We start from the raw sequence: 15,778 nt of genomic DNA, 5'->3' as shown, positions 1-15,778 counted from the left end.
AACTGTTTATATTATGAGTAAGGCTTTCAGTCTATTGGTAGTTAAATTTCGGGGAGTCAAAAGTTATATGTGGATAGCGCAGGGGTCGACATGCTTAATTCCATGTTGTTCAGATATCAACTGTACTCTATCTCTTTGTATAGGATTAGAAGTTGTCTTTTCTTTTTTCCCTTGCAAATCCTCTCAATTCCGTATACAGAAAGGTCTATTCATCGGTCTGCCTTGGGCCATTGCAGCAATACCAGGTTTTAGGTGTGTACCCTATTCAAAGACACTTCCGGAATATAGCGCACTTTTCTAATCTTCCTTGTAGTTAAATAAAGATTTTTGTAGTTGACTAAAAAAAAAAAAAAAATTGTATTTCAAAAGAAAAAGAAAGAAATTAATTTTTGCATTACTTAGGAAGTCATTTGAAGAGACCATACCTAGTTACTAATTTACTTTAAAAATTAAATCTGTGATAGGGCCATTTTTCAAAGCAACAGCAGCATTTAAATTTGTTCTCAAGTACCCTGTGTTTGTGTTTCTTTTTCACCATCACAGCTATTGTTCTCGGTTAATTAATCCTAACTGCTGACAGCAGTGTTTGGATACTGATCAGTATTGAATGAATGAATAAAGAAATGGTCAGTTTACAAAGAGCCATTTTCTGGGGCCCAGGAGTTTGTAGCCCTATTCCTGCCTCTGTAGCCCTAAGGTCTACAACTGAAGAACCTGTTATAGGTTGTCCTTTCCTTTTAAAAAAATTAAATTTTTTGAGGTAACATTGGTTAATAACATTATATAGATTATAACTCGACATCTGTATACTCTATTGCGTGCTCTTCATGAAGTCTAGTTCCCTCAGTTACCATATATTTGACTCCTTTTCCCAATTCACCCTCCACCCACCCTCCTTCCCTCTGGTAACCACCGTTCTGTTGTCTGTATCTATGAGTTTGTTTTTGCTTGTTTTGTTATTTTCTTTGTTACTTTTTGTTTGATAGTCTACATATGAGTGAACTCACACGGTTTCTGTCTTTATTTTTTACTTAATTTCAATTAGGATAATACTCTCAAGATCCATCCATTTAGTTGCTACTAGTGATATTTCATTTTTATGGCTGATTTATATATCAATTGATAGATAGATAGATGATGGATAGATAGATAGGTAGATAGATAGATATAGATAAATCACATCATCTCTTTTTCATTCATCCTTTCATGAACACTTGGCTTGTTTACCATGCCTTTTGCTGAGCAAACACAGCTCAGGTAACCCGACTTCCTGGTGACAAGTTTCCAGGTAGCGCTTCAAGGAGCTGTGCATAGGTTCCAGAAAAAGAATCTTTGCTAATGATACTCATTTTTATATTCTAAATTGCATGCCTTTAATGTACACATTAATAATATGAAGATATGAGTCTTTGTCCTGCATATACGTGCATTCGCACACACAGTGGCCATTCGCCTGTAAACATCCTGTTTTCCTACTTCCTGTGCTTATTTGAAACCATTTGGCTCCCTTCATTCCCACAGGCTGTCAGAAAACAGGAAGGTCCCTTGTGAGGGTGGGGACATTCTCTCTCTCCCCAAGGCCATCTGATCCCCAAAAATGTGGGCAAAGCTGGAAAATTCTTGTATTTTATCTCTTCTTCTCAGCCCATCACTGTTACTTCACCAAGAGGTGCCCCACTGTCCTCAGGGAGAAGTGTGATCACGAATTGGAGCTCCTTCACCCCTTTTCATGGGACGTAAAACAACTCCAAGAGCTCAATAATGAAGGAAAAAGAGTGAACCTAGTCCTGGTTACATGTGGAATATTTTTGTTTGTTTTTAAGTTTTTCTATTTTAGTTAAAGTCCTATAACAGAAAACTTACCATTTTAACCATTCTCAAGTGTGTAGCATTAAGTGCATTCACACTGTTGTGCCACCATCACCACCATCCATCTCCAGAACTTTTTCATCTTCTCCCACTGAACCTCCGTAGCCATTAAACACTAACCCCCATTCTCTCCCTCCCTATTTGTTTGTTTTTAATACATAGGGAAAGCAAGGAAATGAGAGCACACCAGGCTAAGATTTCTATGGAAAATAGCAAAGCCATCAGCCAAGACAAATCTATCAAGAACAAAGCAGAACGGGAAAGGTAAGTGAGAATGCTGTCAGCGGGAATATAGCATAGGCCTAACATTTCTGTGTGCCTACACACACACATGCACATCTGAGATATTAAAACCCTTGTGAGTTTTGGCTAAGACTTCTGCTATTATAACTGCTATGAAGATGTATTACTACTACAGAACAGTCATCTTCTGATTGTTTACTACCACCAGTAAAACCAGTTTACATTCAATATATGTGTGCTCATTTATAAAACATGGCAAAATATCCTTGCCATGTTCCAGTGGGCCCTCCTGCTAGCATCTCACCTGCTCAGGTGCAAGCCCATTCTGGGTGGGTCGGTTCTGAATAGCAGCATGTAGGGGGACTGTCGTCTTCCCTTGAGTTACTCACACTGTCATTGACAACAAGGATCATCTCAAAAAGCCCCCTAAGTCCTTGTCTGAGGTTGGGTTTTCTAGAAACAGAGACCAAGACAGGAATTTGGATGCCTGTGATATACAGAGGAAGGGATCTTCAGAGAAGGGGAGTGGGGGAAGCAGGAAGGGGCCAGGCATGGGGCTGAGCAGGGATATGCTCTCCACTAGAATACCTCTTCAGCCCAATCCCAAGCTCTAGAGTTATTTGCAACATGGTTTTATCTCTTTGAGCCAAGGGTGTCTGGCCTTTGTACTTCTGTGTTAAGTCATCAGCACACCATGCTTCACTTTATTTTGCTTCACAGATGTTGCATGTTTTAAAAATTGAAGGCAAGGCCCTCCACCAAAAAAGATTACGACTTGCTCTATTGTGATCCTCACTTTATTGCTATGGTCTGGAACCAAACCTACGGTGTGTAGTGTGCCTGCAGCCATGTTACCCAAAGAGGGAATTAATAGCACTTAAATCCCAGTTCTTAAATTATCTTACATTCTGAGTTACTGATAACCTAATTAGCAAAGTTTTTTATTTAATATTCTAATTCTGACTTAATATACTTATTTATTATAACTTTGTATCTAGATAGTTCTAAAACACCTGGAAATGGCTGGTTTTTGCTAGAACCATTTTTCTATGCCAACTTGTTATCTTCTACATGTCTTCCTTAGCTCTCTGATTATGAATTTTTAATTTTAATTTTTAGTAGCTTAATAAAGTGGATATATAAAGAACTAAGAATTAAAATTAAAAATTTATAGTCAGAGAGCTAAGAAAGACATATAGAAGCTGAAAACAACTTTTATTCTTGGGTTAAAGGAGACATTTCAACAGAAATTTACACAATATTTATAACTGAATGACAATGGAAACACAATTTATTAATGTGGAAAAGGAAGCTAATGTGCACAGCAGAAGAAACAATCACAAAAATGAAGCCCTACATAATGGAAGAAAATACTTGTAAACCATATATCCAGTAAGGTGTTATCATCCAAAATATATAAGGAACTCATGCAACTCAATAGCAAAATAATAATAATTCAATTAAAAATGGACAGAGGACCTAAGATAATTTTTCCAAAGAAGACATACAAATGATCAGCAGGTACATGAAAAGGTGCTCAGTATCACTAATCATCAGAGAGATACAAATGAAAACCACAATGAGATATCACCTCACACCTATTAGAATGGCTGTCATCAATAAATCAAGTAAGTATTGGCAAGCATGTGGAGCAAAGTGAACTGTGTACCCTTGGAAGGAATGTCAACTGTACAGCCAGCCACTATGGAAAAGAGTTTGGAGGTTCCTCAAAAAGATGAAAAAGAGAACTACCATATGACCCAGCAACCCCACTTCTGGTTATATACACAAAGGAAATGAAACCACTATCTGGAAGAAGATATCTGCACCTTTATGTTCTTTATAGCCTTATTCTCAGTAGCCAAAACATAGAAACAACCTAAGTGTCCATCAACGTGTGTGTGTGTGTGTGTGTGTGTGTGTGTGTGATTTAGCCATTAAAAAGATGGAAATCCTGCAAATTTGCAACAGCATGGGTAGACCTTGAGGATATAATGTTTAGTGAAATAAGGCAGACAGAGAAAGACAAATACTCTATGATCTCATTTACATGTGGAATCTAAAAAATGCCAAACTCATAGAAACAGTAGAATGGTGGTTGCCAGGGACTGAGGAGTGAGGGAAATGGGGAGATGTGAGTTAAAAGAGTAAAAGCTTCCAGTTATAAGGTGAATACGTTCTTGGGACCTATGTCTAGCATGGTGACTGTAGTTAACAGTACTGAATTATATACTTGAAAGTTGCTAAGGGAGTAGGTCTTAAATGTTCTCACCACACAAAAAAAAGAAGGTAGCAAAATTAATATTTAGAGTGAAAATTATAGCCTAGATGTATAAATTTTTTTAAAAATGAAAATTACTGAACTAGACACTCAAATAAAGAGGATATAAAATCATAAAAACAGAATTAACCCCAAAAATTCTGATGGGAAGAAATAATAAATTAAAAAGCAGGAAGTATTAAAATAGAGATTAAGAGGCTATAGATAGTATCTGCAAAGCAAAAGCTTGTTATTTGGAAAAAAATCATTAAGTCAGTAAACCTCCAGCAAGAGGAATAGAGTGAAAGCACAGATTATGTAACATTAGAATAAAAAGGGTAAATAGCTGCAGATATAATCAATAGTTTTGAAAAACAAGTACTATAAATAATACTGCCAATGAATCTGAAAACAGATGAAATGGACAAGTGCCTAGAAAAAATAGAACTATCAAAACTGACTGGAAAAGAAGAAAACCCAAATCGACCTCTAGCTATTACAGAAATTCAGTCAGTTCTAGTTCAGTCGTGAAGAGCACTCCACCTCACTGGTAATCAGAGAGCTGCAGGTGAAAGCAGCAGCATGATGCCATTTCACAAAACCAACAAACTGACAAAAAAGCAAATGTGTGATGGGACCACTCTTGGGTGAAGACATGGAGAAGAGTAGCCTCCAGACGGTATGGATGGGAGTGCACATTGGGGCCACTGCTTTGAAAGAAGAAGTTGTTCATACCCTTCCCACCTGCAAGTCTGAGTATCTAGGGAAGCCTTAGCTGCACGCACAAGCAGGTATGCCTTACACTTCGTTCACTTCCTCGGTCAACAGATGCTTAGTGTGCCAAGCATCGCAAGGCCCGATGCACCAGATCATTGTAGCTTCATTGTTTGGAAAGAACCTACTACTTATTAATGGCAAAATGGAAATATTGTAGTCTATTCATAAATGAGAAATATCCATACAGCAGATGAAAATAATGGAAGAGCCTGAAACAGCCATGTCTCTAAAACAAGGCTAAGAGATAAGTTATACAGAGAAACCAGATATTCACCATTTAGGTAAATTGGAAACATACAAAATAATGTACACTGGCAGCGGTGGCAGCACCTGGGAGCTTGTTGGAAATGGTCCATAACAACATCAGCAGAGTGGTTATGTGTGGATAGAGAGGAAGGAATGGAAGGGAATCAGAAAGAACACAAAGGGGGCTTTGATGATATCTGTCACACTATTTTCTTTCAAAATATGAGGCAAACATGAAAACATTAATATTGACTAATCTGAGTGATAGGTACACATTTACCCATTTTCTTTTTATATTTTTCTCTTTTCATTTCATGTTTCAAAATTTCACAAAAAAAAATCAGGAAAAGAAAGTGATGATTCTACCCAGACAATTAAATGGAATGTAACTCTTTCTTACTTAATCCAAGTCGATGTCATACCAACTGTTATTTGTACCTATTACTTTTAGGCGAGTCAGGGAGTTAAACAGCAGCAACACTAAAAAGTTTCTGGAAGAAAGAAAGAGAGTAAGTATTTTATAATTGTCTTGGCATTCTTCCCTAAAAAACTATAAACAATAACGCATGCTTAAATATCAGACTTGTAGCTAATTTGCTTAATTTTATTTTTCTGTACCTTAAACATTCTAGCTTCTCTGTATCCTGAAAGCTAAAATGATCATTCTCTAAAATCATTAAGGTAATTATTTGGAACCACTTTATATAGAAAATGCAATATTATTTTCTCGGATTTTAGCAGGAGAGATTTCCTCAGTAAGAATTTTGGGTCTAAACTTTCCCCATTTTCAGACTAATTTTTAAAAAATGATCATCTCTCTCACTTTAATTGTAAACTTGCAAGTAATTTCTCATTTACAAACAATGAAAAGTTTATCAGAACCGTGTTTGTTTTTTTTGTTTTGTTTTGTTTTGTAGCTCGCAATGAAACAGTCCAAAGAAATGGATCAGTTGAAAAAAGTCCAGCTTGAACACCTCGAATTCCTAGAGAAGCAGAATGAGCAGGTATTTCACCTAAAAAGTGTAAGAAGACCTAGGCAGCCAGCCAGCTTTGGAAGGCACAGACCACACGGCCTACAGGGACCACTCTACTAATGCCTGTGTCTGGTAGTGGTGTGGAAAGGTGGCTAGAAAAAAGCGGTGCCTCTTACTGTGTTTTCCTGGTCCCATCCAACTAGAGCAGAAAGCATTCTTCTTTGAAGTGGAAGAGGAATGTGGCTGTGGAAACAAAAAAGAATCAAAAGTCATCCTTTGAATAGATTATGGGGGTTCTCAGAATGACATTACTGAGAGGAGGAAAAAGGAGAGGTCACAAATGGTTTCTCTATTTTCATTTATATGTTTATCATTTGCAACCTAGAGGCAAGTGATGTTATGTTTAAAAGCAAATGAGAGAAACCACCTATTGTCTTCCTCCACCTAAAAATGCAGTTAGAAAGCCTCCCTAGGGCTTACAGGTAGGACCTAAAGGCATGAGCCACCACAACTCTGGAAACCACTTGATCTGAGTGGTTACCATAGTCTTGGTGCTTCTTTCCAGCAAGGCAAAACACTAAATGGAGAAGCACATGTGAATAAAAAGTTATCCCAAATCCAACCGTTCAGTTAGGTCAGTGGTCGGCAAACTTATTAGTCAACAGAGCCAAATATCAACAGTACAACGATTAAAATTTCTTTTGAGAGCCAAATGTTTTAAACTTAAACTATTTAGGTAGGTACATTGTTATTAACTTAATTAGGGTACTCCTAAACTTGCCTTTGCTAAAAACGTCCTCAATCTGATTGAGGTACGTTCTCTGAGGTCGACCCCTTCCAACTCTCCCATCCACACTTGTCTTGTATACTTGTTTCATCTATCTCCTTTCGTTCATCCTCTCTATATGTCCAAACCATCTCAACATACCTTTCTCAGTCCTAGATACTACATCTTCTTTCACTCCACAACGCTCCCTAAAATTAACTTAATAAACTTTACTTAAAGTTTTTAGTCAACTTCGTACTGTACGTGCGCACCCGCACGTGGTATTTTGTGGAAGAGCCACACTCAAGGGGCCAAAGAGCCCCATGTGGCTCGCGAGCTGCGGTTTGCCGACCACTGAGTTAGGCCATCAGGCATATGCCCAGCACCTAGAGACATGTATGTGTAAGCATGGTACAGATGGGATCCATCCCATACAGGCCCCAGCCCATCAGCCATCCACAGTTTCATTTCAATTTGATAGAAATACCTCTAGCTTCTAATGGAAGAGGACCCTCAATAGCAGTTTTAAATTTGTCTCAGTTCAAACTCTACTCTTTAGGTGTAGCTTGTTTGGAAGTTATTATTTCTAGATAGTTCCCTTCTGTCTAGAAACTTGAAAGATGAAATTACTTTCACTGCCTTGCTCTTTCCTGATTCCTCCCATCAGTAAAGCAATCCTAGTTAAGGTATATTTTTTTTCAGAGCCAATAACTCCCATTGGAGAACCCTTATGTAGGATTACGCTAAAAAATATACCTTTGAGAAAGTAAAACAAAACCATAAAATCTGGTTTTATTGTACATTGCAATTGGATAACAAATAAATTCATCATCTTGTTTCAGGTTCTTTACTTTTGGGGGACAGATGGTTGATTCGTGACCATACTTCTGAGTTATGTTTCACATTTCCTTTTCAGCTAAATGCTTCTTTTCATGAACAGTCCACAGACCCCCACGGGGGACAGTCAGTGTTTATTGTCCCATGGGTCCAAGTCATTTGACCAACTCATAGATACATCAAGTTCTGGTACAAATTACCTGGTTTATGTTTTTGCTCTTAAAGCACTTCTCAGGAAATGTTCCCTGGGGAAATGGGACTATGAATAAAGGTAAAGCCACCATTTCCAAAACATTAGAATCTACTTTAGTGATCGGGTCTGGGTGGGGATAAGGATGCCTTAAAGGAAGGCACAATGAAGGTAAGGCACGGTTATGTTTCAGTTAACTAAATTAAGAAACGACTTAGAAATGATTATGTTGCTTAGCAACAAGTTTGACTAAAGACTGTAAATGTGCTAAAAATTACTCATCACTATAATAATGGTGTTTTTCAGAGCTAGGGAATACAATTACCTAGTGTTTTTTAGTTTCAGTGCTAAATAAAGTACATTAAAAAAAAAACACTTTGAGTTTTATCCTAAGACATGGATAATTCTAACCATACCAGAGTTCTGGCATTAAATTATTGGATTGGTAGTAACTGTGTTGATTGGATCATACTGGGAGGATAGTGGTTTTTGTTCCAAAAATTCATATAATGCCTTTTAATATGTCATAAGTAATGTCTACCACCTACAACTGATACTTTGAGTCACTGAAGCTTAGGGAAATGCAGAACATGAGGAGGCTTGAGGTTTGATGGAGATTTAATTAAATTCAATGAAAAGAAATTCAAGATATATTGATGCGTCTGACAGATGTGGAATTTGGACTTAAATTTCTGTGTTAAGCTTTGCTATACAAACATGGCCTATTCTATAACAAAGTCAATCAGATCTTTCTAGTATATATTGTTTACCCTCAATTCAGTTAGTCAGTATGTTACAGCACTCTCACAGACACAGGAGGAAGGTACACACTTCGTTTTTTCCTTTTGTAAGACAAGGTCTGGAACCAGGGAGGACAGATCTCTCTATAATCAATTAATCATTTCACTGGCAGAAAACAGTTCCTGTCTCCAGATAAGTTTGTCCCCACAAACTTTCCTATTAATCTCCCAAACCATTGTTAAACCCCAAGACCTTTCTGTCTCTAAGCCAAAGACAAATTCATTTTAGCATTCTCCCATAACACCTCCCTATCAGGTTTCTTACTGCTTCCCTGGGACCCTGCTCCTTTAAAGTCTCCCATTCCCCCAAAGCAAAGCATGAAGTGGGTCTGTTCAGTTAAGCAGACCCATGTGGAAGGCACTGGCAGAAACAAACAAGTTTTAGTATATTTTGGTCCTGATTCTGGATCCTAACTCATATGTCCTTTTTAAAGCCACCTAAAGGCCTTGCCTACTTGGTCAGCCAGTCATTCATTTACTAATAAAACTCCATAGTTCTGTTTAAGTTTCCCCATAGACCTGCCAACCACACAGCATCACATCCCCATCTTGACATGTACCATTTCAAACACTAACAGCTTCATTCCTTTCACACACAAGTTTTAAGAGTTGGTTTTTGTCATCATTCCTAACATTTTATAGGGAGACATGAGGGATCTCGCTGGAGGGAGAGCCCCCCACTCACTGCTACAGAGGAGAGGCACAGTCCAGGCTAACAGGCATCGGTCGTTTATTTTGTTTTTTGTTTTTTATGTTGAGATCAACTCGGGGGGGAAAGTGTCACTGATGGTTGTATACATGTTTTATTCTTAGCCTTTTGCTTTTCTGTATATGGTTTTTTTGCATTCATTTCTCAAGTTCACTTCAGTATTCATTTATTTTCTTTGTTTTGTATGTATGACTCAATTTTGACATGACTATTTTTGTACAAACAGCTTTTGAAATCCTGTCACGCAGTGTCCCAAACTCAAGGTAGGCCTGAAATTCTGATCAGCGAGTTGTTGCTTTCCTTCTCAACTACGTCAGCATTCTCGGGGTAGATTCCATTTGTGATTTGCATCCTGGAATCCTGGTCAGAAACGAATTATTATTTCAAGGGTTTGGATATCAAAGCTTGATTCTTTCATGCTTGGATTTCTAATGTAATATTCAAACTGAAATGCCCCAAATCTTTAGCGAATTATTTCTGATGGAGTTTTAGCAGCATTTCCTATCACAGACTGGGAAACTCGAGTCATGGTAATGAAGACATACCCAGGCAGCAAGAACCATTATCATTTGGACCAACCACAACTAAGCCTGGCCATGGACTCAGATGTTTCACAAACACTACAATGACTGGAGTTAATTTTTAAAGCACCCCACTAAAAGTTCATCGGTGGTTTTAATGACAGAGAGCTATGGTCTGTGTGCAGGAACATTATATGATGGCATTCCGCAATGACTCTTGTCATGCTTTTTGCTAGATCCAGTCTGCCAAAGACCTTAATCACCCTTCATAAGTAAGGTGACCAAATAATTGATTGTTTGAGCCAGGATAGTTTTGAGAATAAAAGAGGGGTGCTGTTCATAATTGCCAGCACTATAGAAATAAGCTGGGATTGTCCCAGGCAAATGGGAATAAATGGTCACCCTGCTCATATGAGAACTTCGCTCTTGGAATAATCTTTTAATGCCATATGGTTCTTCCTTCTCAACTGTGTTCAATTTGTCTTTAAATGCTAAAGGGGAAGGAGCATAGGAAATCCTTTATTACTATTTACTAAATATAACATATATTTAATTTTTAGTACTGATAATGTCTCTCTATCATCTTTTATGAATACCATTTGTCATAGTTTCATGTTTGTATATTTTTCTTCATTTCTTCATTTCTCGATTAGAGTATTATTATACTGTAAGCATAAAAAATATCTGGGCAGAGGAAACCATCCATCCCAAATATAACCAGAAAGATATAATTCTTTGGTGTTGTTATAGTCATCCTCACCAAAATGAAATTTTAATTTAACATAAAAATAAGAATAGAAAATCACTGTATGGCTCATGGGTTAAACTAATTTTATACAGGACTTTGTTTGGGACATTTACATACTCCTAATATGATCTGTAGAGTTGACCAAACCTCCTACTGACTTTTTTTTATTTGTAATATCTAAGTAGACATCAATAGTAACATCAAGAACTTCAAATATCCTCCTCTGAGTTATATCTTTATATATCCATGATTCCATTCTTAAAAGTCTTTTGTTTCAAAGTGGTGTGTCACTAAAAGAGAAGAGGGGAACTTTAATCCTCCAAAAGATACATGGATGGAAATGGACCAATTGTTTTTCCTTGTATTGCCGATCAATTATTTGTCACCAGAACCTTGCCCCCATCTGACTTCTTTCTACCTCCCAAATCAGCTGGTTCTCTTAGTGACAGTCTTAATTCATAAGATTGAGCTCACCATGGCCTACTTCCTGGTGTAACTGGTAAAAAATTAATTATCCCAGAGAAATGAGAGTTGTAGGGATAGATTTTGGACAATAGAATTCCAAGGACCCTACATACTCCTGGAACATTCTGTTTGCAGGATACTCCAGCCAAACCAATATCCTCCCACCTAAACTTCTCCATCAGTTAGATTCCAAGGGAAGGACTTTTAATTAAATTTCAGGCTATTTGTGAATAAATCATGCATAAGCAATACTTATTGTAAAAGTGATCGAATAATCCATGCACAGTCAAGGCAACATGTCAATCTGTAGAAACTAAAGCAAACAAACATTTGGAGGCAACATAGTCTAAATAACAAGTGACTGGCTCAACCTCTTTTCAAATGGTTTTCCTGGCACTGTGTAGAATAATTCTTCTCAAGCTTTAATGAATATAAAAATATCCTGGGGATCCTGTTAAGATGCAGATGCCGACTCAGTAGGTCTGGGGTAGAATCCATGATTCTGCCTTCCTCAGGTGATCTCAGGCGATGCTGACACTGATGGTTCATAGACCATTCACAGCATCAGATTTACAGGAGAAGAGAGGCCAGGGATGGTCTATGCCTTCGGGAGACGATTTCCACATGTAAGGCCATGTTTCTGATGTTACAGGCGAAGGAGATGCAGCAGATGGTGAAATTGGAAGCCGAGATGGACCGCAGACCAGCAACAGTTGTATGAAACTCCAGAACACAAACTGAGGCAGCAAAACCCACAACATCAAAAGCTCACCCCCAAACATCTAAACACAAAGCCCATGGAAGAAAGTCGTCTTTTGTGTTTGTCCCCTTCATGTATAGACAAGCTGTTACCCGAAACCACCGACTTACATACTTCTAGTTCACATATTGAATTTCCTTGGTCAACCAAAAGTAGCTACAAACCCACCAAAATTACCATTCCAGTAAGGCAGAGTTTAACCATTGGCAATACAACTTAAACATGTTTGCTATCAAAATACCATCACAAGTAAGTGAGCCTGGTGTTAACAACTCTGCTTCGTGATGCATTAGGACATGTTTGAGCTGCAGCAAAAATAGTGCATTAGCAATTTAACTGCAACTGCATGCACTAGAGAGAAAAACAAAACTCTGTCGACAAATTCATCAGCAGAAGTGGTGATCGGCTAGACAAATAATTTTCTACATCTAAGTTACCTCATCAGTAAGTGCCATGTCTCTACCATGCCATATGAAGCTAATTTCCTGTGAAAGTTGTGGAAATTATTAGAAAAATAGAGCAGTATACCTGTGCCAAAGCTCATCAGTGCTCAAAGGAAAAATCTGGTAGGCACATCTAAGAAAGTTTACACCTGACATTGCTTTCTAGGAATTGTTTCAGCCGATTCCAGCTCTTATAATTCACTATTCCACCTTCAAGATTGTGAAGTGGTATTGGCAAACGTTTGTAAATGTGACCATGTATAAAGTATTTATACTCCTAATTGACAATGTTATAGAGCAGATCATCTAAGTATTGCCACATGACAAGATTAGTAAACAGGACTACTAGAACTATGTTTGCATGATACACAAGCACCAGTTAAGACTTATCCATACAGACACAGTTAACCTACCGCCAAATCAATACTGGTTAAATAAATGTATGGCACAGAATATAATTTGACTCTCAAGACTTTTAGCATAACAAAAAAAGTCTATATATATGTGTATATGAATTATGTGGGCATTCTTGATACTTTAACTTCTAGTTTCAGAAAAAAATACATAACTAATTTAATTTTACACAAAAATATTTATGCAGATTTTCAGAATTTCATATCAGGAAATAACCTTTTTATGTCTGTTAAAATATCCAAACAATTTGCTACAGTGTTAATCTGCATGGTCTTTCAGCCCGCTGTAGTGGTGTTGCAGACAGCGCATGAAAAGTGTTCCGCTGGGAATTGAGCAGGCTGGCTGCTAAAGCTGAGAGGAGCTCAAGGAAAGCCAGTAGTCTCGAACCAATCAGATTACTGATTCTGGGACACCAAACACCAACCGAATTGTTGTATATGCTTGTACAAACTGATTCTGTGTTCCTCTGAACAAAGCAGAGAAAAGTATGTTCTCATCAATAATGAAATTAAACTTCCAACTTCTCTAATAAAAAGTTAAAACACCTAATCACCTGTCAGAGTATTTCCTCCCAAGGATGCTTTCCAGTCACCTTTTTGCCTTTTTCATAAATAATAGAGATCATCACTTCATCTCTTTCAAAAGGGGCTTATTCATGCCCCCCGAAACATTTTTCCTCCCAAATGATGCAAAACAGGCTAATTTGGTTGACTCCCAAGTGTAAAAACACTTGTTTTTCTTTTGCTCATACTAACAAGTTTGAATTGGCTTCTGTGAAATTTCTCTGGCTCCATCCAAATGTCCTTCTCTGTAAGATAATGGAGTTAGACTAAATATCTTTCAGCACCAGCATCCCATGAAAAATTATGGTTATTAAAATAGCACCACAGTTATGCCGAAACCGGTTTGGCTCAGTGGATAGAGCGTCGGCCTGCGGACTGAAAGGTCCCGGGTTCGATTCCGGTCAAGGGCATGTACCTGGGTTGCGGGCATATCCCCAGTAGGAGATGTGCAGGAGGCAGCTGATCGATGTTTCTAACTATCTCTCTCCCTTCCTCTCTGTAAAAAATCAATAAAATATATTAAAAAAAATAGCACCACAGTTAAATTGCCAATCTTTTTATTTTTTTTACTTCTCACTGGAGGATATTTTTTCCATTGATTTTTATAGAGTGGGAGGGAGAAATGGAGGGAGGGAGGGAAGGGGTGAGGGGAGGGAAGAAGAGAGAGAGAGAGAGAGAGAGAGAGACATTGATGTGAGAGAGATGCATCTATTGGTTGCCTCCCAAACAGGGCTCGAGCCTGCAACCCAGGTGCACGTGCCCTTGACCGGGAAAAGAACCCGAAGTTCTTCAGTGCTTGGGTCGATGTTTTAACCACCAAGTAATACCAGCCAGGGCATGGATTGCTAATCTTCAAAGATTCTAAATGTCTCCTCCTCAGATCCAATGGCTCTTCCTCGAGCTCAAGTGAGCTCATGTATCTGTGGAGCACCTGGCTGAATCTATCACTCTTTTCTTTGCTTCTGAGAGCTACTCGTTGTTTTTCCATTTTTCTGATTATTTCTTCTCTGGCTTTTCATCCTCCTGTACTACCATAAATACTTCTATTTCAGTGTTCTATCCAGAGCCAATTTTTTCTTTACCCCAGATTACTTTTAGTATTTAGACATCTTATCTCCCCCCAAAGAAGCCATTGTAATAGGATTAAGATATACAACACATAGTTGTATTTTATTTTCTATTACAACTTTACATGGTACACAAATCCTGCATTCTCCTTTATTAAGAAGGAAAAATATCTTGCCAATTAAAAATAACCCAGTCTCTTCCAGCTTAAGAAAAACAAATCTTTATTCGTGTTAGCATTCTTTTGAAGCAGTCTGACTATCGCAATGGCCAAAAGATACTGAATGATGTGTACCATCAACATGAAGTGTGATCATGAAGAGTGATGAGGGAAGGTCCTATATTATTTTAGTGTTGAGGTGGTCTTATGGATGCCTCCTCCCAACCCCTCAATAGCTTCTCCATCACTTCTGTAAGTCTATCAGAAGACCACGTGTTTCTACTTTTCATTTATGCTTGGCATTTAACAGAATCCCAAGCACAAACTTTAATAATTTCATCTTTAATGTCATAATAACTTCTGCGTAGTGCCTCTGGGATGAATTTTTATGAGCCACCGTCTTTAATATTTCATAAAAAGCGTTCTGCTTCATAGGTTAGAATAATGAAAAAATATTAAGGGAGGGTGCCAGGGGATGGTTAAAAATAGTAACATCATTGCTTTTATGTTAAAAGAAAAACATAGGTGGCTGCACCTATCTATAAATGATACTACTTACTCACATTACTTTCTTGGAAATTTGGGACAAGAAATAGTCCCCACGCTACTTCATCCTGGAAAATTTTGAGGACCCCCCCCCTTTAAAGTTTCCGCAAAGATTAAATTTTGAAAAAAATTGTCCAAAGGAGGTAAGTTTAATATTTTACACCTAATCATTCACACCATGACCAATAGCTGTAGGGGAATCAGATGGTCCTAAAATAGTACACACACACCCTCCTAGCACAGACTCTTAGTGTTAAATTTTACATGTTTATAGCATTTAAAAATTTCTCTCATTTTATCTCCATGTTACAGGCAAGTTGAGAACCTCATCACCATTATACAGGTGTGAAACTTGTTGAGTCCAGGGTCACAAGGCCCCACAACAGAGGATTCAAGGATAGGATCCATTTATGCTCTAGTTT

The 15,778-nt window shown here is 37.9% G+C and overlaps 1 protein-coding gene across 8 annotated transcripts in view; it reads left to right on the top strand.

Annotated features, from left to right (window-relative positions):
- Positions 1-13,571, top strand: part of PLCB4 (phospholipase C beta 4) — a 380,146-nt gene extending 366,575 nt beyond the window's left edge. For 7 of the 8 annotated variants that reach the window (XM_059705568.1, XM_059705565.1, XM_059705567.1 and 4 more), the window contains 5 exons: positions 2,032-2,133; positions 5,847-5,904; positions 6,313-6,399; positions 9,898-9,934; positions 12,058-13,571. In XM_059705568.1, coding sequence (XP_059561551.1) covers positions 2,032-2,133; positions 5,847-5,904; positions 6,313-6,399; positions 9,898-9,934; positions 12,058-12,146 — 373 coding nt within the window. In that variant the 3' untranslated portion in view covers positions 12,147-13,571. The remainder of the gene's footprint in view (positions 1-2,031; positions 2,134-5,846; positions 5,905-6,312; positions 6,400-9,897; positions 9,935-12,057) is intronic. The other variant, XM_059705571.1, reaches the window with a different exon arrangement.
- Positions 13,572-15,778: the final 2,207 nt, after the last annotated feature.

The sequence above is a fragment of the Myotis daubentonii genome, chromosome 8 (genome assembly GCF_963259705.1).
Source record: "Myotis daubentonii chromosome 8, mMyoDau2.1, whole genome shotgun sequence".
In the NCBI taxonomy this organism is placed as follows: Eukaryota; Metazoa; Chordata; class Mammalia; order Chiroptera; family Vespertilionidae; genus Myotis; species Myotis daubentonii.
Note: the sequence above shows the minus strand (reverse complement) of the source record. Positions and strands in the feature narration are given on the sequence as shown.